At 34.4% G+C, this 25,220-nt stretch overlaps 3 protein-coding genes across 7 annotated transcripts; 1 reads left to right on the top strand and 2 right to left on the bottom strand.

Annotated features, from left to right (window-relative positions):
* Positions 1-53: 53 nt before the first annotated feature.
* Positions 54-14,708, bottom strand: LOC140970093 (V-type proton ATPase subunit a1-like). Of its 5 annotated transcripts, none has more exons than XM_073431662.1 (19): positions 14,188-14,708; positions 12,136-12,180; positions 11,148-11,270; positions 10,914-11,021; positions 9,799-9,912; positions 9,536-9,709; positions 9,122-9,259; positions 8,532-8,639; positions 8,329-8,436; positions 8,076-8,224; positions 7,022-7,175; positions 5,748-5,908; positions 3,178-3,384; positions 2,916-3,099; positions 2,747-2,830; positions 1,759-1,955; positions 1,616-1,675; positions 305-555; positions 54-186 (listed from the first exon to the last, which is right to left on the bottom strand). In XM_073431662.1, exons 1-18 carry the CDS (start codon positions 14,326-14,328, stop codon positions 351-353), a joined length of 2,460 nt encoding a protein of 819 aa, XP_073287763.1. In that variant the 5' UTR covers positions 14,329-14,708; the 3' UTR covers positions 54-186; positions 305-350. The 5 variants fall into 5 exon arrangements, 4 of the variants coding, with proteins under 4 accessions (XP_073287763.1, XP_073287764.1, XP_073287765.1 ...); XM_073431663.1 differs by adding an exon at positions 12,849-13,093 and having other exon boundaries at positions 54-555; positions 14,188-14,325; XM_073431664.1 differs by adding an exon at positions 12,849-13,093 and having other exon boundaries at positions 54-555; positions 10,914-11,008; positions 14,188-14,325.
* Positions 14,709-15,913: 1,205 nt separating this feature from the next.
* LOC140970095 (uncharacterized) lies at positions 15,914-20,295 on the top strand. Its single transcript, XM_073431666.1, has 10 exons — positions 15,914-16,303; positions 16,635-16,665; positions 16,753-16,901; positions 17,566-17,657; positions 17,783-17,790; positions 17,878-17,949; positions 18,087-18,254; positions 19,350-19,445; positions 19,840-19,962; positions 20,123-20,295. Exons 1-10 carry the CDS (start codon positions 16,284-16,286, stop codon positions 20,174-20,176), a joined length of 813 nt encoding a protein of 270 aa, XP_073287767.1. The 5' UTR covers positions 15,914-16,283; the 3' UTR covers positions 20,177-20,295.
* A 322-nt stretch (positions 20,296-20,617) lies between these two features.
* LOC140970094 (tetraspanin-3-like) lies at positions 20,618-23,779 on the bottom strand. The gene is made up of 2 exons (XM_073431665.1): positions 23,126-23,779; positions 20,618-21,163 (listed from the first exon to the last, which is right to left on the bottom strand). Exons 1-2 carry the CDS (start codon positions 23,636-23,638, stop codon positions 20,819-20,821), a joined length of 858 nt encoding a protein of 285 aa, XP_073287766.1. The 5' UTR covers positions 23,639-23,779; the 3' UTR covers positions 20,618-20,818.
* Between the last annotated feature and the right edge of the window lie 1,441 nt (positions 23,780-25,220).

The raw sequence follows: 25,220 nt of genomic DNA, 5'->3' as shown, positions 1-25,220 counted from the left end.
AAATATACCACATCAAGCCCCGCGATTCACCTGAACAGTTTCTTTACGCCGACTAATTCGAAATAAGACCCATTATTACAAAAGAATTGTGTCAATCGAGCCTACAATTATCTTAACATTAGTGGTTTTCGAGTTTAAAGATTGTAAAAATGTCGCAGGCTCCGAGACAGAAAAGGTGAAGATTCTCTGCATATACAAAAGAAGGGGTCATCTACAACAACCCAATCCTAATCCCTCTTGGTAAGGAATGAGAAAAGGAAAATTCAAAACTATGCCCTGTAGCCACCGCAAAACTTTCGCTTACCTTTCTATTTCCTCAAAATCTGTTAAAACCCCAAGAACACAATGTACTATTCATCATCATCACCTAATGCAGCAAAAGAAAAAGGCCTAAATTTGTAGCCATCACCATTGTAGAACTTGTTTTGAAACTCCACCCAATGAAGACGCAAAGCATGGAGGAAAGCACTAAGAGTCTCCATCATGAGTAGTATAAAAGCTGTTGCGAATGCAAAAACTGCCAGGCCCACCAAACGAATGATAATATTCTCGTACCTGCATTGATATGCATGAATGAGAGTAAGATTTTAAGCTATAAGGAACGCTACTCAACGATTCTACAGCTTTATACCAGATCAAGCGAGCAACCTCTTGTATACAGAGAAAATAGTATTTGGCACGAGGATTCCACAATACTATACATCATGTGACCTAAATATGACACTGAACATTTCAATTTCATCCAAAAGTCAAAAACAACACCGCATATTTAACATCTGACCAGCAATTGGTATATTAGGGCTGCATCCCAAAATAATGCCCCTGATAAAAACAAATGTCCTCTACAGAACCCAACATTTTACTTACCAGAGAATATGAAAAACAGTAATATTGACAGGTGCAGCCAAATGCAGAGCAAAGATCAAGAGGATGTTTAAGTCTACGACATACAAATCTCTGAAACCCTGGACGTATTAATAGAAAAGGAAAAAGCGGGGTAAAAACGAAATAAGTTGATGCATTTCGTGTGCATTTCAAATTCATCTAGTAGCACAATGCAAGCATATGCAATCCGCCAGCCATGACATTGGAGTGATCTTTGTTTTTTCTTTCAGTATTCTCCCGCAATAAGCTCATAACAGTAAGATACAATCGATCAAGGGAAAGATAACATTTTCGTACGAGTAGATATAAAATTGCTAATCTGCATTGGAAGAAAAGTAAAAAAATACTAACTGAAATCGTCACTAGCTAATCAACTGTTTCTTGCACACAATATAAGGATCCCATGTACTTTTGTTTGTGCATGACCATCTTATGTTCTACACAGAAACGTGATGAGAAGATCATAAACACCGAAATTGATGTAATCCAACAAAACACTATCAGATTAAAATTTTAGCAACTCAGTCTTCAGATGTATGCCTCATTGGGATTATAAAATAAATAGAGGTTGACTGTATCAGTACCAGTTGACAAAACATAAAAACAGCTGGAGTTGAAAATTATGCTAGGAGGGTTTATTCAGCATGTCTAAGAGTAAAAATTCTAACTCGAGTTAAATTCAAACCGAGGCAGAAAACATGAGGTGTGGTGTAAAGTAGCAGAAACTTACCCCCAAGCAAGAAGCAACACTTTCTCGTAGAAAACAGTCGACAATTCTGAATGGGCCAAACTGTAACAAAGAATATAAAATCACAAGATGAACTGAGCCATGAATAAAAATGTCCAGAGCTGCATGTTAAAAAGTTCTCTAACCTCAGTGCCCATAGCCGGAGATACGATGCAGTATTAGAAACTGCACCAAGCACAAACTCAATAGAATGTATCATTTGGTGCACAAAGACCTCACTGAAGTTGAACTCCTCATGGCGTGGTTGCCTTGCAGAATCAGGTTCTTCATCAGTATGCACGTCAGAGGTTCCAAGAATACCATATGTCCGACCTTGAAACCTCTTAGATATACACATGAAAATGGCCTAGTTAATCAGTGGTTCTAAGGTTTCAAGATTACACAAACAATTATTTTGTTTCCTGCTACTGTTGTTACATCCTGACTCATACTGTCATACAGAGCAGTCACTGCTACTACGTTATTTAAAGGACAGTTCTAATATTGGACATACAAATTTATTTCTAATTACATATAATAAGAGATAAATTTCTTGTCGGGAAATTCTTGACACTTATGTTCCAGATTTGATGGAAAAATAATAAGAGTGATCGAAAAAACACGTGGTTCCACTTTATTGACACAAAAGTAAGATGAAACAGCATTCATGATCTGAATTCTTCAATCAGTTTCTGAAACAGTTGCATAAATGGCAAGTAGATACTGACCCACTGTTTCGACCCTAATTTCTATACAATAATGACCTGAATTCGATAGTTATATGCCAAGATTAGTGGAACTTGAATACATGCATTGGCGCAATGTATCATTTAACTATCATGATGTAAAGAAGCTCAGAAAAGAACTTCAAACAAAGGAACTTTCAGTAATAAAATTACAAAGAGCTGCGGTTTTGGGGGGGAAATAAAGTACATGTACAACCACATAACTGTGTGAGTAGGACAAGAATCTTAAAATCTTATGACATCAGAAGTTCTAAATGCCAAAAAGGGTGTGTGTTTAGAGGAATTATAGAAGCCAACAAAAATTTGACTGTTTCCAGCATGGATAACATGAAAGAAAGAGAACTAATACACTTCAAAGAAAAAAAACAGCCATGGAAATAGATGGTACCTCAGTATGAAGCCTCCTTAAAATAAAAGGTTTGGGAAAGAGCATCCATGGCACAGCAACAATGGCAAGAAGTAGCAATATGACCTGAAAAGTTTATGCACGTGTTCACACATTTGAGCATGCAAGTATGACATCATAACCACCACAAATATTAAAAAAGGATCGATACCTGAAGTACTCCCTGACCCCTGAACAGCTGATTTTCTCCCAAATCTTCTAAAGGACTTAAGAACATGTATATCATTACGTGGTAAAGGTCCGCTTGAGAACCAGTACACCATTTGATTATGATGAGAAGAGAAAGATAACCAAAAAGGCCGTTTAGGAAGATCATTTGTGGTACAAACTGATACCTGAAAAAGAAGAATAAATAAGTCCCAAAAGGAATGCTAAGATATTAAAAAGTATAAGAGAATAGAAAGATAACACACTTAATATCAAGGGAGTTGGAAAAGTAGCGTGCATTGAAATAACTTAGAATAATTCCCAGATTCATCTGTGCGACACCAAACAAAATTGACATTTTCATCTTGAGAGAATTCAAGAAAGGCAGCTCGGAACGACTTCCACGCCAACTTGGATCCACGCCAAATGGATATGTATCTCGATATTTTACTAAACCAACTGAAGAAGCATCACTGTAGGTAGAGTAATAGAACAACAGTGTCAGATCCACCGTCCACAGAAGTAAACAGAAGAAGACAAATATTTTATATGCAAATTCAAGCTTTCTGACATCGAAGAACTATAAACATACTGCATCAATAGCATCTTAGTAATGATCCCAAAGCCTTAGAAACAGGAACTAAAGCATAGTAATATCACCCGAATACAATAAATGCAGAACAAAACGTAGACGACAATTAAATTAAAAGGTGAGAATTCAAATGAGAAAGTATAAACATATCAGAGGGTAACGAGAATCCCACCAAATAACATCATCAATTCAGATACGATCATAAACTACTTTAACTAGCCCAATCTACCATGTTTCCAAAGGTGAAAAAATGCCCAAGCATCTTTTGATTAAAAAAAAATTTAATACCTACAGATCATACACACTTGTTTGCTAAATCCTGATTGGCCGAATCAATTTCATGATGACAAACGATAAAACCTTCATGTTCATGCAAACTTAGCAACATAGCAAAAAAACTGTCGTCTATTATTATTATAAAAGTGTGAGATTTCATTGTTTGTTTACAAAATTGCTCTCATTCCTTATCTTTGTTTTTTGGTATCACTATGGTCATTTTGTTATTTGCTTATTTAAGTTTGACTTTTTATCTTTCTTTGTTTTGGTAGGGCGGTTTAATTCGAGTGTTTCATCTTGAAGTTCAATCTTGACATCACCACTCTCTTTGGCAGCATTCATTAAGTCAAAACTTAATTTGAAAGTCATATTTTGACCCGGGCGTTTTCGGGGTGCCGCTAATAACCAATGAATGATAAATGTTTTTCTTGTATGAATCATATTTCAACGGAAACTTGATGAGTCGATCCACTTATACGTATTGCTTTTACTGTTATATCATACTTTTGTAATTTTGTCATTTGTCGGATATTTAACTTTGAATTTTCTTCTTTTTTCGTTTTTATTGGACGAATTAATTTCATAATTACATAATTACATTTCGAGTCTCGAGGTTCAATCTTTTTATTATATATATTGCTTTGGAGACTTGGAAGTTTTCCGACTTCGGTTATATTTTAAAAAAACAGATTTAAATAATGTATAGTTTCAATTTAAAGCTTTACAATTAAATAAATTTTTGTAGACAATGATCATTATTTTCATTTTCATGTGAAAGTGTTGAACTTTTTTGAGTTATATGAGTTAATATACTTCGATTTCACAAAACAATCAAAATGGACATAATCATGTTAGTGTTAATCTAGTGTGTATTGCTTTGATTGATCTATGTATAATTAACGTGTGTTCGTCAGTTTTTTTTTTGAACGGGTGTTCGTCAGTTTTTATTCAGATACTTTTTATTTGTTGGGTACAAAGATTTTTTTTATTAATAATGATATATTTAACTTTTTTCGTACAAAAATTGAATCAGGAAGTTGCATTCATATGCATTAGATTTTGTCATATTACTCATAAACAATAAATTTATCCCTAATATACATGTTTTCTTGTTATTTTAGTTTGGGTAGTTTATTAAAATATTCACGAATTCAATTTCTAACATTGTCTTTTAGACTCGAGTCAATTGAAATACGTCATTAAAATTAAACATATTCAAGGTAAATTATTTATTACAATTTTTAATTTCTGAAATTTTCTCATTATAATGATTTATATTATTCATTTCACAACATTTTTAATCAACACACTTAATTAACAGTAATTTTTTTTAAAATCTTATTTTATTTCATTCGGATAAAAAATTTACTTTTTTTTTGCAATTACAATAAGTATTCTTATTATTCTTATGACATAGATACTCAATAATGTTTTTTCCATTTATAATAATTTCGTATGATGATTCAGGTAATTTGAATAAGTTTTTTGTGAATCAATATAGATTCCTCAACGAGATATTGTATTGTTTTTATATTTTTTTTCCGAACAATTGAACTTTGTATAACGTGTTCAAGATGGTGAGTAGTCCAACCATGGGGAAACTCTATCAAATATTTTCTATAAAATATTAGCCATAAATGCATGTTATGATGGTGAGTAACTGGGAGTCAAAAGAAACAAGCCATGGACCTCGGCTGTAACATTCAACCATGCCTAACAAACTTTCTAGAGTTTTGCTTTCCCAAGGAAGCGTGTTTTTTGGTTGTTTTCCCCATTGTGCATCCCTTAACATTCTTTAGTTCTCTGTGTATTCTTTTTTTTTAAAAACTATTTTACCAATTTCCACTATTTTCTTCTTCATTTTGAACTTTTAAATTACCCACAAAGGAAGAATGAAGTAACATGTACATTTTTTCTACTCAATCTTATATATATCTCAGTGATCACATGTGTAATAATTTACATTACCTGCAAGTAGCATCTCTGCATCCATATGCAGAGTGGCCGAATATGTGAAACGGAACGGAAAAGAATTCATTGTATATCACGCCACAGTAAATTGAAAAAAGAGACATCAGAAGGAGAACATATCGACCACCAAATAGCATCTCCATGAAGCTGCCAAGTTTCTGATGGAACAAACATTTTAATTATGCAGCAGATTTGAAGCGGAAGAAGAAAAATGAAATGATATAAACATTGAGCAGATAGAATAATAGGTTCATAAGCTTTTTCTATACATGGAACAAACAGTATTGACAATGAAAAAGTGTAAAGTGGAGTAACAGATTCCACAAAATACATGTTAAACTGAAGATTGGTGAACACACACTCAATTAATTCCAAAAAATTGATGTTTGCACGCAATAACCATCACAAGGTCTAGCTAAAATATCTGATGGGACAGCACTTATGTCATTCATCTTTTCCTACTTTTGGCCAGGAACAATTGTGGCCTGTACTATTGCTGTATTGATATTTACAAGAGTCACAAAAGGAAGAAACATTCACATTATTAGTATTTGACAATACTCCAATAAAAATACTTTTAAGTTATTTTTCGAGATAGCTAAGCCTATTAATCAAACATCAGATATAAACTGAAATATGCAACCCTTCCATGAATAACAAATCCATTCTTCTCCACCAAATGGAAAAATATGCTACTTTCTTGACAAGATATAATCTACACACTTCGCATTAGCAGCACAAAAATATTTCATAAAACCTTCATACCACCCACGAAACTGTTAGTTTTGATACCTTGCATTGTATTGTTCCAGATATACAATTTGAGGTTTCACATTCATTAATTACTTTTCTGATGTCATAATCTTATAGGCCCAGGACCACTAGTGCATTCATCCTCAGACGATCCCTATCACAACATAATTCCTTCCCCAATGACTATAACAGAAACGTACTATGCTTTCACATATTCGTGACAAACAATAATCTATTTTATGGAAAAGGTGATCTACTACATTAAATTCTCCAAGAAACATCGCATCAACATCAACCAAATCGTGACATTTGCACAAACCAGCTATTTCAGAACCCAAATAAAATAGCTCGTTCTCCATCATCAATATAAACAAATTTCTGAAACAAGACAGAACGAAGGCAGGCCATTAAATTTTACGTTTATAAAAACCCAGAAATATAAAAATCACATCATGTAGAGATTTATTGAGCAGAAGACATAACCATTACCTCTAGAAAAAAATATACAGTCAAATTACCTGAGAACTAAGCTTCTTCTCACAAGCTTTGAGGAACAATGCTCCAAATAATAAACAAATACCATGACCCCAATCCCCAAACATCACTGCAAAAAGAAATGGAAATGTAATAATGGTATAAACTGCAGGATTTGCCTCCTTATATTTAGCAACCCTGCAAACCAAAATTTTTATCAGTGCCTGGTTCAACTATACAGCTAAACGCTTAAAAAACTCACAGGAATATATCCAAAATAAAAATTCTTGCTAGGAAAAAAATTACGAGGTTTGGCCATGAAACAATGGCCAGAGGTCTAAAATTCATACTGTTGTCTCTTAGTTTAGATTACAAACATCATGCATATATATAGGTGAAATATATTGGGATATATATGATAAAAAAATCACATCAAATTTACATTGTAATCTTAATAATATCAGTGTCCATCCAAAAATGTCGATAAATGAAAGAACTTCGACCTCAGAGAGCAATACTAACTTTGTGTGAATATCATACCAACCCCTCAAATTTTCTTTTCTGTTAAATTAAGGGCCTTACTGAACCCCACTCAGAAGCAAATTAAATGGCTGGTACTAGAGCAAGGTAGAGACTCATCAAGTGTCAAAAGTTGTGAACACCTCCAAATCATGCAAACTAAAGTATTCGTTCAGTATTAGAAAATAACTATTGACCAAATGGATTATAACGGTAATATTTTATTTCCAAATTAAAAGGGTTTTGCAGGTAAATTTCTTTGTCCACAAAACTAGGAATCTGTTGACTAGGGAGCACTATTCATTTAGACAAGTACCTTAGATTCCAAACATTCAACATGGAAGTTAATAGATTAGGGAGAAGATTCTCCATGATATTTTGGATAAAACCATAAGTTTCCCCAGGATCTTAAACAAAGCTCAATCAATTTCTGCTACTTTCTGTTAAATAAAGTCTCGGCAATGCATGAGCAATAAAATGGTGAAGAGCACCAAAAACAAGAGGCACAATTCATCGAGAGATTTCTCATAAATTAAATACATTTCACCACTTGATACAAGGAAAAAAGTACTGCCTTACCCATACGCATCTACAATTTCTTGGTATGCATTTGTAAAATGATTGGTCCTAAAGTATGTCGGAGGCAACTCGACGGAGTCCATCACATGAAATATTATACCAACTTGCGAATTACTGTCAAATGTTGCACGTTGCAGAGCTTCCTGAATCTGCAATGCCATAGATTAACACTTTCAATTTGTATAATAAAGTAAATGGTAGTCACTCCAGTTATATATCCAGAAATGCACAAATAAAACAGTAGTGCAGGTACCTTCGGTTTTGAAAAGATTGGACACCAACCCTCGCCAACCAGACACTTCTTCGTGACATCAAAATTCAGCATATTTAATGTGTCATACACAGACTTTTCCCGTCTAACCTAGAAAGAGGAGTTAAGGATAAGGACTTGGTCTCCAAAATTGGATGCCAATGATTAAGTTTGAAATTAGCAAAAAAAGTCAAAAACTAAATTACCATGTTCAACCACTTTGTAATGTGAAACCCAATGGACGTAAGGGCCTTATGCTGATGACGCAGACTGGCTTCCAAAGTTGTTTCCAACTCAGCTAGGCCTGATAAAACCTGGAAAGGAGAAACTAAAGCATGTCACTCAAATTCGAGAGTCTCTAAAGCTTTGTAACACTGCAGTTGAACAGTAGAAGTGATCCAATACGCTCATGTCAATTTGAGGGTAATGAATATGCAGTATGACAAAGACATAAGGTTTTCAAAAAATGAAGGAAACGTGGCTTGTTGAAAACATATAAATTTCTAGGAAAATAGACTAACTGTTTAATTGAGTCATTGTTTATTTTGTACTTAAGAGTGCACAAACTTGTAAATTAATAAGTACATGTTCTGGTAAAGGACACAGAATGTGCCACAATTACGAGTCATTCCAGATTATTACTATTGCCAATAGAATGGTAACACATAGTCACATACACAACATGGGCATTGGATGAAATAAAATTTCTTATTGCGCTTACATTGTAATGCAGAGCAAAAATAGTTCTCATATCCCAATGAAAAAGAAGATCAAAGTGATTTATTCAACAACATACTTCTCGTGTTATTTGTCTCCGTTTGGTGGTGTCTTCTGGAACTGGGTAGCAATTTGCACCAAATGCTTCACAAATTTTCAGGATTTTTGTTCTTGCCTGCTCGCCTGAGAAGAACACAACAAAAATTGTTTTCTCAACCTGCAGATGAAACAACTACAATTTTTCAGAATTTGTTTTGAACTACAAAATTAAAGATGATCCAAAATTTAAAACTAAATTTTATATTACTTGTAAAATATCACTCTAGATAAAGATATATGGCAGTTGCTTAAGAGAAACATATTTGATGTGGAAAAATCATTTTTTTTTATTCATTTCGAGAGAGAAAAATAACTACTTCTCCTGAATATATTGCTACCACGCAAGAAAGTAAAAGCAATATTTTCCTGGAACATATCAAAGAATGGCAACAACCGTCTCATTTGATGAAGGATCAACGATTTGGTCATCAGCTGGTGCCTGATTGAAAAGCATATTGCCTCTTGTTGTGCGAAATAACATCCTCTCAAAGCTCATAACTTTAGATTTAGAGATAATTCCACTTATAAATCTGACACCAGATTGATTTGATGGTCCCGGTTGCGAATCCTGAACATTAAAAAAACAATATGAGTATCATCTGCAATGATTCGAGAAGAAAAAAAGTTTCAGTAACAAAAAATCATATTTCACGTCACCTGCTCAAGCAGTGATGCCGTATCTGCATAATTAATATCTGTATGGACATTTTCAACTAATTCTGTCTCTTGGGCATCAACTTGGCTTCCACTTGAGATAAGAAAGTTTCCGGACTGGATTTACCATGAAAACATATAAATGAGACAATTGGATGACATATAAGGTACAAAATGAACATGGCACATTTTCACTTTCAAATATAGTTCAAGATCTGGTAAAAGACCAGGACAAGTCTAGGAGAACATAAATGGGAAATTCTGATGCGTCCTATATTCTTAAATGTGTCCCCATTCCTGTTCTGTCAAAGCATCTTATGCACATACTATGATCATATCACGCTTCATCTAAAAAAAAGCATATATGATTCACCTCCAGAGATTCCCAGAATGCAGTAATATAAGATACAATGTAATACAGTCCAAAGGCTGAAAAAAAGAAAATAAACTTTTCAACCAAAAATAATGGAATAACGAGGAATGCTCCAATAACTAATTTAACAGAACTGTCAAATGAATATTGGGCCTTTTCTTTGACAAAAAATACTAAAAGCACAACCACGCAACACCCAGGATAATAAACATAATGCCTTCTTCTTTTCTTCTCCAGCTCGTGCTTTATGTCCCTGCTTATATAAACTCTTCTCTCATTTATTCAACAAATATTTGCCTATTTAACTTTCTTCATTATTTGTGTGAGAACTGTGGATTGTCAAAAATTAAGGAAAATCACGGCATTGTCTGGTTTCACTTCTGGATTTTCTCATATATGTTCTCTAGAATGCATTGATTGTATTAAAAAATTTGACACGTCTGGTTTTGTTTACTGAAGGAGACATTTATTTTACAACAAAAGCCAATTCATTTCATGTGATGATGTGATTTACATATGGTTTTGTTTTCTGAAAGAATTTCTTTATCATGGATATGATGCCATTCACACGAAAAAATGAGTTGGGTTAGGGTTATAATATATACATTTAAATTTTTACGTAGCGTGTGAGGAATTAAAAAATATAAGTTGTCTATAGTATAAGATAATAGTGTTTTTTAGAATAAAATAGTCATGTTTTTAGAGACCACTAAGAAAATAAAAAAATAATAGTTTGTCCCTGTACCTTCTGCAATACCATCCTGAACTCAAGCAGCTCGTTGTATGTTTGCTGCAGTTTCTCTGTATTGGAATTCATCTCAATTAACTCATGTTCATGCTCTGCAAGTTGAATCTAAAATAAAAGGAGAGACAAGATAGCTCAAAATAAACTCAAATTAAAAAGTAGGAATGATATTTCCAGAATTGAAATATTATCAGTAATCAGATAAACATGAAAGTCAAACAGAAAGATTAAGACCTCTAGTTCTTCTAACTCAATATCAGGTTGCGAAGCTGGATGAGGAGATGGCAACAAACCAGCTTTATGAATCTGATCTTTGAAAAAACGCAACTTACGGGACATCTCAGCGCATCTTTTAACCTGTGGACAAAATAACAAAAATAGAATCTATTTAGCCAAAAATTACTGTAAAATAAGATAATCACTTCTGCACATGAACTTAGAAAATTACTGGCACAGAACTCATGAAATATGGGTTCTCAACTTCTCATATATAAAAGAGTGGGTAAGTCCATTTTCAATCAGACAGAACTTTGACTCATCAACTCTCGAAACTATTCTTAAAACGTGTCATAAGGATTCTGACAGACTCAAATGAAAGTAAGTGTATAATTTTCAAGGCTTTGTGCTGCTTCTCTAACGAAACAAATATCGAATCAGCAATTTCATGACACAATCTCTGGGAAATTCTAGTATCTTACTGCAAACAACTTGTTTCAGAGAGATCAAAACTGAAAGTCTGTAAATACAGTGAAAAGTTGCATTAAGCAGCATATTTGAGCATGTGGATCAATAAACAACTTATACACACAACGTGCAAAAGATCATACACTAGTTTCTACAATCATAATTGTCGTACGTATTAAATACCATCAGTTGACTGTATCAAGATGTAACCCCATGTCCAAGGATGTAAATCGTAAACAGAACTAGAAATATTGCTTAAAAAGAATTTTATAGAGTTGATTACCACACAGCTGTCCTTCGGATCTCGCAACATATGTAACTGGGCTAAAAATGATAAGGTAGTTGGAAAAAACTAAATTAAAAGTGAGCGTAGCTATTTGAATTGCATTTTGAGCTGGTGTGTAATTAAGGAACAAGAAAGATAGATTTCAGAGGTTTTTGTTTTATCCCGAAACAAAACAATCAAAGTTTTGAAATAGCAAAATATATTCTTGATGCTAATATAATCTGCAGTATATAGCATTTAAAGAACAAGTACCTGAATCACAAATGTCCTCTGGAAGGGGCTCCTATCATCATTTAACTGCCAGTCAGATTAATACCATTGAGTGCATTGGATAAATATTAGCCAAACACAGGAAAAAATTATATGCCGTACGGCTAGAATATATATCTATCAAATGATTAAAAGTTACCAAATTTACCAGAATGTCCATAAAATTGCACCCAAAAACATTCTTACGTCCATGCACCATAAAAGATATTGGTGTAAATAAATCAAATAGCATTCAAAGGCTTCTTTCTTAACAATCATATAAAATGCTACTAGTCACTGAAGAACAGATAAAGTAGCATTAAAATGGAAATAATGGAACCATTAAATTTTTTTAAAAGAATAATTTCAAACTCAAAAAAACAAAAAGACCAAGGCATCTCGTTTTAGGACTTGGTTATTTATATCAGTTCCTTAGATCCTCTTGTATAGGATGTTTTGCTGCATTTTGATGTAGTAACCTTGGTACATGATGTATGACCTGAGTATGCCTGGTGTGTTTTGTAATCAGAAGCCTTTTGATATATAAATTCACATTTACTGATGAAAAATAAAGACCAAGGCAGGCATTTGAGCCCACAAATTAGAGCAATTGTTGGGCCACAACTATTTTTATTTGCGCTTATCCTAACACATACAGTACTTAAAAGAAAAATGCAAATAGCATAAGGCATTTAATCATAAGATTTTGATTATACTGAAGAGCCAATCCTAATTGAATTGAGATTTTCTCCTCCTTTTTATGCCAGTTCCTATTGGGGTTGTGTTATTCATGTTGTGGCAGCAACCATCAGATCCTCCCCACTTGTCTGGAGAAACCGGTGGAATTTGTTCCACATGGAGTATCACTCGCAGCGGAGCATAGCCTTTTTAACCATTATTTATGTGTCAAAGACAAACACTGTCTCTATTCTTCTCATCGTATTTCATTGAAACCTCATCACTGAAATATACGTGTTACTTTTTTCAGGTAGCTACTTCAGAGAAAATTATAAATGTTATTATTCCATACAAGGCATTCTAGCACAAAAATCCTCAAAGATAGAAATAGGGTATTTTTTCCTTTTCTTGGGCCTCGTTTTAATGTCAAGGATAAGCACTAACACTCGAACAATTTTGACACACACAGTCCTTATTCTTCTCATCACATTTCATTGAAACCTCATCACTGAAATATACGTGTTACTTTTTTCAGGTAGCTACTTCAGAGAAAATTATAAATACTATTATTCCATACAAGGCATTCTAGCACAAAAATCCTCAAAGATAGAATTGGTGTATTTTTTCCTTTTCTTGGCCCTCGTTTTAATGTCAAGGATAAGCACAAACACTCGAACAATGCAAGTGTGTAAAAATGCCGTATATATTTAAGGACCTCAATAATGTTTCCTAAGTTGAAATCAACTGGGGTGACATTAGTTGCAATATCGGACCAACACAGCAAAGTTGGCTTAAATCAAGCAAAGACGTTTAATTTGAAGATAATATTCATATGTGCTTTACATTAAGTAAAAAACAAATGTCATTTGAAATTAAATCAACTTACATTTACAAACTGAAAGTTTTGACCCGTAGTCTGCTTTTCTTTCACCAAAATATCTTTTAGGAAAATCTATGTTTTGATCGTTTCTGAAGGTGGAAGCTACACTAAATCATCGATTGAGAGTTTAAATGTTATCACTTGCAGCCAGAAGATAAAAGTGAGAGACCAACATCACCACGCAACATGCCCATTCGATCAACTAATAATGCAATACCACTTTCATGACAATAAGATCCATAATAACGACAGCCTGACAACTGCCACTGATCTACGGAATGAAGCATAAAAATCATCAGTTTCCCACTCATATTGACAATCACCAGAAAATATGAAACTCTTTTAGAACTCAACTTGAGCCCGACAGAGAATTGAATCAGAACCCGAAATAATAACAAGAACGTAAATACTAAATAGTTTGACTGACAAATCTCAACCAAAAATTTACGTTAAAAAAATTCACACGCATGAATTGAAAGAAAGAGATCTAAACGTACATCTCGGAATTGGAGGAGACCGAGTTGACCAAGATAAGAGACAGCCCGGTGCGCCGACTCGACGGGTATAATGAGTTGCACGTACGTCATTTGCTCAGACCGCATCAGATCCATGGTTGGCAAATTGTCTATGTACTCCATTTTACATCAACCGCCAAGACACACGCCTTACAATATTGATCGGATCACAATCAGACACTTTCCCCAACTCTACAGATCTGAATTCGATCAAATTAATGAGACTCGGCGGCCGGGTTCGTTAAAGATAGAAGCTTTGCTGCGAGTTTAATGGCTTCGATTGTGTGTGTAAGGGCATATATTTTTGCTGCAACTATGCGGCGGCAACAGCGACGGTGGTGGCTGCAACTGCCACGGAAGAATCTAATGTCGTTTTTCTGTGCTTTTGGCGGAAACGAGTGAAATGGAAGCCGAACTGGAAATCACGATGGATTTATTGCATTAATTTTGTATATCTTCAGGCTTTTTCAGTTAACAGATACGCGATTGACTGGGTGGAGTAACCTGTAGATCGATCTATTTACAAATAAAAATTAATTTTTATTATTGATTCAACTCATAAAAAAAAAGGTTTCCCTTCTTCTTTATCTAGTACTGTAATGAATGATAATATACATACCTACAATTTCGTATTAAATAGAAATATAAAATATTTTTTAACTTTTTAAAATGAATGCTTTTCAGATTTTGTAATTATATTTATGTATTTTATTATCCATAGACCATACATATTATGCATGACAACTAATATATGTAATGACAGATAGGATAGACGGGTCACTAAATCTCATGACCCGTATTGGATCCGCTTGACTAGATCCAATCTGTCTCAAGCAAGAAATTATTTTTATACAAGATCGAGTTTAAGTTAAACTCATTGTCATCTCTAATATCACTCGACCAATTCGGACTTGTCCGTCAAACATCTCGAGTGGTGATATAAGTTTCAGCAATTTATGCATTTGTTATCATTTTGGACTAATTGACGCACATTTTACCATAAACACAATTTCATCCCTTTTTGCGTGTTTGATTCATTTACCGTCCATTCTTTTTCTTTTTCTTTTTTTTTATTATGATTATTTTTAAAGATTATAATTTATATGTTTTATAAGTTTAAAAACGTTACTATCAAGAGTATTTTTTTCCCCACATTTGTATTATCTATGAATTATAGTTTTTTTTTTTTTTTGCATACATTTAATTATCGGTAATTTTAGATATCCTTAAAGTTTTTATTTATTAATCATATTTTCAATTAAATATTATTATTAATCACACAAATTAATTAATTAATGTATTATTATTTTTATTTTTTTATTTTAAAAATAACATCAACACTATTTAATTTAATCAAATGATCATTTTCAATAAATTTAACAATCAAAATATATTTTTAGCTATCCCCATAATTTGTGCTTCTAAAAATTTTAAAACCAGTTTGAGACGAGAAAAAGAAAAGAAAAAGGAAAGGAAACATTGATTAAAAAACAGATCGCTAATCTCTTGAGTTTTTAATGGCAGCAGATAGTTGTGAATGTAACAGTTGTTCAGGGGATGCCTTTCCCCAAGCTGCTTAAGTGATGTAACCTGCCACAATCAATACGTCTCTGCTCGACTCGACTCGACTCTGTAAAAATCTCTGTGATATACCTGAGTTAATATTCAAAACGTAGTTTAAACCTTTAGATCACTACAGAATATGTTCGTCCAATTGCAAATGAAAAAAATCATATAATTCGGCTTGTACGAACCTTCGTAGGCGTGTGTGAAAAGCCGGCAGGGTGCTTAACCGGTACGCGCATCGCGTTCGACTTCGACAGCCAGCCAGTCAACTTTGAAACCGCCACTTGGACTTCCCAAGAAAAGTAAAAGTACACCAAACCAACGCAAAAGACACGTTCGCAGCTCGCAAATCACCACCGTTTGCTGCAGAAATATATTTCTAACTCAAATTCTCTAAAAAGAAAATATAACTCCTGCGTTTTATATTTGATAATATTGATATACCTGTGAAAAGTTGTGATTCCTTTCCTTTTTGAAAGAGATTGAAAGAACAGAGGATTGTCATCAAGAAAATGGTTCAAATGAAAGAGTTGTATCCTTTTTACCGCTTTGTGAAAGCAATAGATGGTTTATGTGTTTGCTTTTGTATATGTTATCATGGCCCGGTTGGTGATTGTCATTGAATCATAGTTCCATGGTTTTTACGGATTGAAATTTCCTTGAAATGGAAGGTATTTTTCACTGATTTTGATCCGTGAAGTTGATAGTTTCTGGTTGACGCAATAAAGTCGAGATTTTTGAGCAAAACTCGGGATGGGCTGTCTCAAAAATTGATGGGCATGATATTGTTTTTTATGATTTCTTTGGATTGTTTTCTTTTCCTTAACCAGTGGATTTTTCTGAACTTGGGGTACATCGTAAAGTCGAATTGTTATGCCTTTGTCATTGGAAGAGGTGAACGTAAAATGATTATAAGGACTAGTTTGACTGTGTATTGGTAGATAAATCACTTGTTATTAATTTTTGCTGTTTTGATTGCAGTATCAAGTAGCTCAGATGTATATGGTGATGAAAATGCAACAACAGAACACCTCAGGGGATGAAGGGGTGGAGATATTGGAGAATAGACCTTTTCAAGATGATGAATTGGGAAAGGGTCAGTACACATTCAAAATATATAGGCTACAACGGTAATTTAAACAATATAATTAATTTGACCAATATCGTTTTGAGTTTCAGTTTATTTGTTATTTTGATGTCAAGGTGTATTGGTGATCGTTAAGAGTAAGAATGAGTACTAGGCTTGTTGAAGTATGTTCAAGAGGTGAATGCCGATTATGTGTGCCAATATGTTTTGGAGTAATTTGTCTGGGAAATCGCCCTGAAGCACGGCCACAGCACTAGAATTCATCATTTTAGTTTGTTTTTAGTTTTTGAATTTTTTAAAAAAACATTGATTTCATTTATTCCCACAACATAGAACATTAGCGGTTTACCTTAACTATAGCACAAACAAGAAATCAAGATTACTTATTTGGCTTGACAAAATTTGCGACTTCTATTTGAACTTAGAGCATAATAGTGAGCCAGCTTAATCATTATTTCCATGGTTTTCTTGTAGTTTTGTTCAATATGATAGTTTAATTATCTTTGCTTATGATGTCACCTGGTAACACATTTTAGCATTGATCGTTAGTAGTCAGCACCGTTTTACTAACATTTCTAGTATGCAAAAGTTAATTATTTCTGGTCTTTAACAGTCTTGAAATTCAGAATTGAATTTCCATGGATATAACCGTGAATCATGTTGGATTCTCAATCATTTTTTTTATTCATTCACCTGATTCTCTCCAGCAAAGCTCCTTCTTGGTTGACCTCATTTGCTCCATCTGATGCTCTTATCTTGCAAGAAGAAGCCTGGAATGCATTCCCAAGATGCAAATCAGGTTTTCCAATTTCTGTTTGTATCTTTATTTGTAAAATCTGTTGTCTACTCGATTTCTTCTTTTGCCTAAAAGTTTTATGTTTCTCTAAATGGCCGCCGGTGCGAATTTCCCTCCTCTGGAATCAGTTATCAAGGTAAATATACCGTGACTTTTTCTGCCCTTTTTCACATTAGCAGGAGGATAAAGTTTTTCATCAATGTTTTTTTTAAATCTATCCCAGTGCCCATATTTCTCGAGGTTTATTCTGACCATCGAAACAATCCACAAGGAGGACAATGGGCTGTCTGAAAATGTAAGTTTGGACATCATTCTATATGACACGATTGGATTCTGATCTGGCCAGCGAGAAAAAAAACTATTAATACCTGATTAATCAGAATGAAGTTGTGCCTCATTCCCGTTTTCTTTTTTGTGATAATCAACCATTAGGCTCATTGTCTCTCAAAAGAGCAACTAGCTACCAGGCAAGTAGAAATGATCGATATAGCCAATGATACAAGTGATTATTGGAGTCTCGTAATTGGAAGCAGCGATTTCGATTTTTCTCAATTCCAATCAGCAAGGACTGGCCGCGGTCCACTTTTAGATGGATGGCAGGTTGGTAGCTCCTCTGTATCGCAAATTTTATTAATTTCCTATTGTGTGTGTTATATTTAACCCACCAGAGAGCAAACTGAACAAAAGTAAGTGAAGAAAAATGAGGTGCAACAACCTGGTAATATATTTGGGATGTTTATTTTATACGTTTGCTTTATTGTTTTCAACCAAGGTGTAGAACTTAAAGCAGTTCGGAAAATGGTTGGTCTTACACCGTAGCTAGTTTTATAGTATATATTCTCGTGAACTGGAAATTATAGTCTAGTAAAAACATTTCTGATAAAGAAGAAAATTTTCACCACTCCAGATATCCATAAACTTGGATTTTATATATTGTGGACAAATACTTAAACAAAATAATTATGAACTTTTCCTTTACAAATTTGCAAATCCTTTACAAATTTGCAAATCCTTTACAAATTTGCAAAACTTTGTCGAGGAAAAATTCATAATAACTTTTTTTAAGCATTTGCAAACACTATCTAAATTAAGTGTTGTGGGTGATACGTACAATACAAAACCGCTCTGTTTCCCGCCTTTCATTTTCTTGAATTAGAAGCTTCCAGTTAAATTTTTAGAAAAGAGCTGAGAATTTTGTCATGGAAAGATTAATAATGCATCACTCATGAACTTAGGTAAAAGGTTGCGTATAGTACTGAATTTCCTTTTGAAGTTTGGAGCCTATGGCTTAGTAATTTTTCCATGTTTTCATCATACAAGCACCTGTTGATTCCCAGTCATCGAGTGATCAGAGAAGAGGTTTTTTTTCCTTCCATAAATATAACTATTAACGTGTTGCAAGGACACCAAGTTACCACGAAGCTACTGCATTGCACTAGCTGAGTTTATTTCGAAATTTTTTTTTTCTATGAAGTTTCTTGTGTTTCCATCTGAGTTCCTAATGGAAATAATCCAGCTATGGCTGTTTCTATTTTCGATGAAGCAGAAAATTCCTAATATAGTTGGTTGATTCTCCGTTGATCTCCAGGAAGTGTAAATCATGCCGTGAAAATTTGTTTATACACATGAAGCATAATTTTTGCTACAGGTTCTAAGTAGTGGAGATTCATTGACTGGGCTATTCTTGATATGCAGGACCAGTGTAATCCAGTTATGACAGCATACAAATTGGTTACAATAGACGCCCCATACTGGGGCTTCGGTAGTAGACTCGAACAAGCTTTACTTGCGGTATGATTTTGCATTCCCAGTTACTTTTTTTACTTTCCTCATCTCAAACGTGTCTTGAGACTAAGGTAGTATTTGCAATAGCTTATTTTAAGTTTTTTCAAGCTCCTAGCTAATGAAATGTTTAGAAATTGTATGTATTAAAATAAGCTATTGCAAATACTACTACCTAAGGTTGTTTGATGATCTGCAAGTGTTTTTTTCTCAGAAAAAATAAAATAAACAGACGTTGATTCCTCATTTTACCTTGTTATTAGAAATCCATGTTTTCTTGTTCCACATTGTGGAGTGCCTAATAAGCTTGAAGACTCTACTCTTGGGTTTATGATCTAATTACACATTCTTTCTAAAAAGAAAAACAATTTCGTCAAAAGATGTTTTAATCATGCTGTTGCAGGGCGAAAGAGCACTTTTCCTCGAAAGCCATCGAAATTGTTTCGGTTGGATCGATGAGTGGTTTGGGCTCTCGATGGAAATGATGCGGGAGCTAGAGAAACAAAGTGACTCTTCGTTAAACAAGGTGATAATCAGTTTTCCAAGCAATCTTGATTCTTTTAACGCATGAGTTGCAAGTAGTCTTTTAACCAATTTTGAGTTTGACTTATATTGTATTGTGTATCTGTGTTAGTGTTATTATTTTCGGACTAACGTTGGATCTGTTAACTTTGTTTGGTGTGCAGAAACTTGGTCGGGCTTGTTTAGTGGAAGACGAAGAAGATTTGGATGATATGTGAATCATTTACTCACAAGTTCAAAATTGATTGATGTGGGTAGTGTTAAAGAGTGAATTCCTGGCCCTAGGTTTTATGAACAAAGTCTTTATTCAATTAATAATATTATTTTGATTTTGGCATTCTTTCTCATCGTTAAATATCTTGAGATACAAAGAATATAATGACTCAAATGGCCAAAAAGATGCTGCTATCGAAATTTGCAATCTTTCTTGAAAATAAAGAAAGATTAAAGCTCCCGGTGAGTTGGCACATATCAGAGGGTTAGCTTCCGCGATATTGTCCTCAGCAAAAGGAGTGCTGCTGCGAATACGAACCAATAACCTTTCGTGAATAGCTAGCTATTAATTCTGCCAGATGTGGGGAGAATCGACCTGTCAAAATGCGATTCCCTTGTTTATTAGGATGGCGGTAAACCACGATTTGCTGTTATGTTCATGAAAGTTTGATTTTTTTTTTTCCTACTCAAATACATAAATTGAAAGGAAGGTCATAAACAATACAAAATATACAGGTAGCCTTTTTTCAGCCAAATCAAATAATACTAAAACTTAGAGAAAAAGCATATCAATAACAAGTCCATATTCATCCCCTACATACTGAAGATATTGATTCAAGCCCAAGCAGTGATTCAAACTTGACTCCTTAAAAGTGTATTCTGCTGGGCCTTTCTTTCTCCATTCGAGCCTCGCCATAAGATTCGTCATTGTCCATTCGTTTGTTGTGCCTAAAGGCTGCACAGGCAACCACATAAACAATAACCAGGATAATTAACACGACGATGTTGATAACAGAGACCTTGCGCCAGCTCTTCTTAAGGCTTGCCAACACGCCAGCTTTACACGAGTCACAGTCATAACAAAGTTGCGACTGGTCGTTGCTCCATCGCTGGCAATCTGGGTCGTTTCCTGCTAGCCCTCCTCCGTCGGTCCAAAATGTCTCGTTGTTGTACGCAAATCCACATGAAGTAGGAGGTTTGCAACATCCGGACTGCATATGAAAGCCAAGGAGAAGCATTATCTTGGATACATATATAGACACACGGATCACTTTATTAAGTGAGACATTTTAAACTGATATCTAAAAAAAAGCAAAAGAAAATTTATATTCGAGTACCATTGTCAAAAAAGTGATTTTCAAGAAGCTGCCCATAAGTCTTAAAGAGTACGTTGTTACAAAGATTTTGTTTAATCCATGGAACAAAGGTGATGTCATTCATTTATCCAAAATTTTTCAAAAGATCCGAGCAATGACATCAACATGGGAATCGTGAATTAAGTAAGAATGAGACTTTTGACTCGTTCATCAAATTACAAAATGATTCCAAAATCAAGAAATCCCCTATGGTGACATAATCAAAATTTCTTTTACAAGGACCACAAATTCTCAGCCACATCAACATAGTGATCAGCATCATCCTAGCAAGTATGACGTATGACAAGTTTACTCACATCACACTAAAGATATTATGTTATCTGATAATGCAATAATCGATCGCATCAGCTCATTTGTCATAACTTATATGACAGATTCTTTTAGTTCCATAGACTAGTCTTTTTAAGTCAGACTAATCAATCAAGTTGAAGTCCTAATAATAAAGCTCTCGTTAATAAACAAAGCACAGACAACCGAGAAAAGCTATCATTATGTCAGTGCCGATGACATTGATAAAGCTCATAATATAAGCAAGACTAAAGTCCAGTACATCATGGACTCAATGAAAGTGCATGTAACAAATACTATACAGTCAAAACGATGGTCGTCTAGGTTACCTATTGCGGATGCCAGCTTCTCAGGGGAAGGGCTAGCGTTGAACTTCAATTATCTTTACAACAACCATCAGTCCGTGTATGAACAGTTTAGATCAGCTTTCAAGAATAATAGTAGTTACAAGATTGGCATAATTTACCACAAGTTCGTTGCACAGTAGAACCCATGATCCCCACAATATGCATAATTTGATCATTAATCTATTCTATTCTATTTAATAATTCTACCACACTAGCTCATAGAATACTTGTGATGTTAGGGTACAGCCTAGCTTCAAACTTAGAAAATAAGGCAACAATCATACTATGATTAAGATATAAAAAAAAGCACCCATTTGTTGGTCAAACCATTCCAGGAAAGTATGGAGAAAGTTACTGAGAATTTTCATTCATCTGTGCTTTCTAATTTTTTAAAAACTTCCCCGACCAAGAAAAATCTATACTATATTATAACGATGACAGTTTACAACAATCACTTTGGTGCCGATCATGTGATCCAAAAATGAGAATATCACCCGTAATCTAAAAAATCCTAAAAAATTCATAAAACACCATAACTTTTAAAAATGCCAACTAATTATCCAACTTAAACACAGAATCTTATTCAAAATCATGTTTAATGTTCCTAATTTCAATTCAATATCTAATCTTTCTCCGCAAAAAAATATTTATCACTTAAAAAACTATGTAAACAGAAAAAATAATTTATAAGCACACAACACTTGCTGACAACTTTTCACCAAAGTAGAAAGACGGTTCATACGTCCACATGAAAGAGATATCTTCTAAAACTCAATGAATTGCTTTAGCAATAATTTGATTAGAAGACAAGGAATAAAAGAGAAAAATGTCACATCATCGGATAAGGACTATAATTTTTCAATCTCCCACTCTGTTTCTGTGAATAAACAATTTCATAATTTCATATGATGACAAAGTTCAAGATAATGAGGGTTCCGCGATTAGAAAACTCCAATCCCCCCCGCCCCCGCGCACTAAAAGATGCTATTACAACATTTGTTCTCGATTTTCTTGACCAACTTAAAATCATCACTCTCAACTAGAAATTCGTAACTTTTCCAAGCTGATAATCAAATCCCAGAATAAATATCTTGTTTCTTGAACAAAATTACAAAAAAATACAATACAATATAAATATTGAGATTTCTCTTGCTTTTGTTACCTCAATAGGGCTGAGTTTTCTTATATAAAACATTTCTGGAGTCTCCAGGAAACCCCCAACATTCCTCCGGATCCTTTTGCAGGCACGCGAATCCCTAATGCAAGAGCTAATCTTACTCCAGTAGCTCTCACTCGCCACGCGATCCTTCAACCAGCCCGAATAATCCCCCAAGTAGTACTCCAAGTAGACCCGGTTCATGACGGGTTGACCCGATCCCTTGTCAGTGACAGCATAAGCGAAGATGATGAACCCGACGAGGGCGGCAATGATGAAGAACATGGCCCACAAGTAGAAGTACATGAGGAAGGTGTTGCGGTAGCACGCGCCGGCGAATCCCGCGAGTGAGACCACCATGATGGAGACACCGATGATGATGAGCGGCCACTGCAGGAACTTGAGGCAGTCGGTATTGTTGGCGCGGCTGCTCAGCCATATCCCGCCGCCGAGGATCGGGATTGAAAGCAAGAAAGTCAGGAAGTTGAGGAATCCTATCAGGTGGTTGCTGGCTCTCATCTTCGATTGATATTACTCGTAGATTTAATGAGATTTTTTAGTGCTTGTGTGTGTCAGCGTGTGTTCTTGGCACTTGGCAGTGAAGCTGTGTGAACTTGCGGGATTTAAAAATGGACCGGAAGAGATGGGCCATGCACGCACGCCTTGTCCTAAATAATCGACAAGTGTGCTGACCAAACTCACTATTAAATCTATAAATTTATCTAAAGACGTAATCAATTTTAATAATGTCCGATATTATATCAAGATATTTTCTATAATTTGACGAGATAGATTATTAAATTCTTTTTTTTTTTTTATAATACATGCGAGAGGAAGGATCGAACCCGGGGAGCCAACTAATCTGACGGGTGAAACCACTGGACTACAAGTCCGATCTCGATAGATTATTAAATTCTGAGTGAGACAACATATAAAATAATTTAAAATAGATACAATAATTTAATGAAGATAAAAATACTGTGCAGATGGAGGGAACTTTGTAATTTACCCAAAATTTAAATGTAAAGCATAAAATTCTCATTCATTAAAAAATAATTATTTTAATTTACTTATATCTGATTGAGACCATCACATGATTTTCAATGAAGGCATTATTAAATCAAATGATACTAATTAAATTGTCTTTCATGTCAGATTAAATAATTTTTTGGTTGTTTCCAATTCACTAATCCATGGGTGGCTTACGATTGAGTGCAACTAAATTAAATTAATTATACTAAATAAAACTTTGACAAAAACTCCACGTACACTAGCTACTTGTCTTAGGGGTATGATAGAAGCTAATAAATTGACTAATTAAAGAGTATATTCGAGAAATTGTCGAGTCATTTAACTATTCCAACTGTGCTAATTAGTGCTAAACCAGCACATTGTGTGTTGCCTCACAGAATGTTAGATGAATCAGCAACCAAAGGATATATACTTTTTGAATATGTACTCGAGCAGAAAAGTTGTCTCAAAATTTATAGAGATCATGTTTGTGTTGTGCTTAAAAGCTTAGCTATAGTCATTCAAGTTATCATGTAACACCGCACCCACGGGAATAGACGAATAGGTACAATGCAGGATCAGTTATCACGTGAAACATATGTCTAACTGAAATATTATCAAGTATGATCCGGAAGTCGGTGTTTGTTGTTTTCTCTTTCGGATCTTTTATGCTAATATTGGGGTTTCTCATAATTTTTCGAGAAAATCTTGTCCAACACCGCGCAGAGCATGGCCGGCCTTATTGGCGATGAAACATACGCACGCGCGTGTGGCCGGCCGAGAAACGGTCTATCCAGTCTTCTCCCTTCCAACAAATATCATTATAAAAATCTCGTAAGGAAAAATATCAATCCACAAATCACAAATCTCCTCTTAAAACGCAAATTGTTTCCCCATGAAATGTTTGTGTTTTATTTTTAAAACTCACATACTATAATCGGCAAGAGATTTTGGACTTTCCAATTATCAATAAAAAAATAGTTAACTCGCCTACACTTGGCCCACCACATATTTTGGCTACACGTATAAGAATTATATACGCGAAAATGGTGAAAGTCGTCAGTAGATGGATAAGAGATCCTTTATATAT

Source organism: Primulina huaijiensis, unplaced genomic scaffold (assembly GCF_012295235.1).
Source record: "Primulina huaijiensis isolate GDHJ02 unplaced genomic scaffold, ASM1229523v2 scaffold43349, whole genome shotgun sequence".
Taxonomy (NCBI): domain Eukaryota; kingdom Viridiplantae; phylum Streptophyta; class Magnoliopsida; order Lamiales; family Gesneriaceae; genus Primulina; species Primulina huaijiensis.
This window is presented reverse-complemented; position numbering and strand designations above follow the sequence as displayed.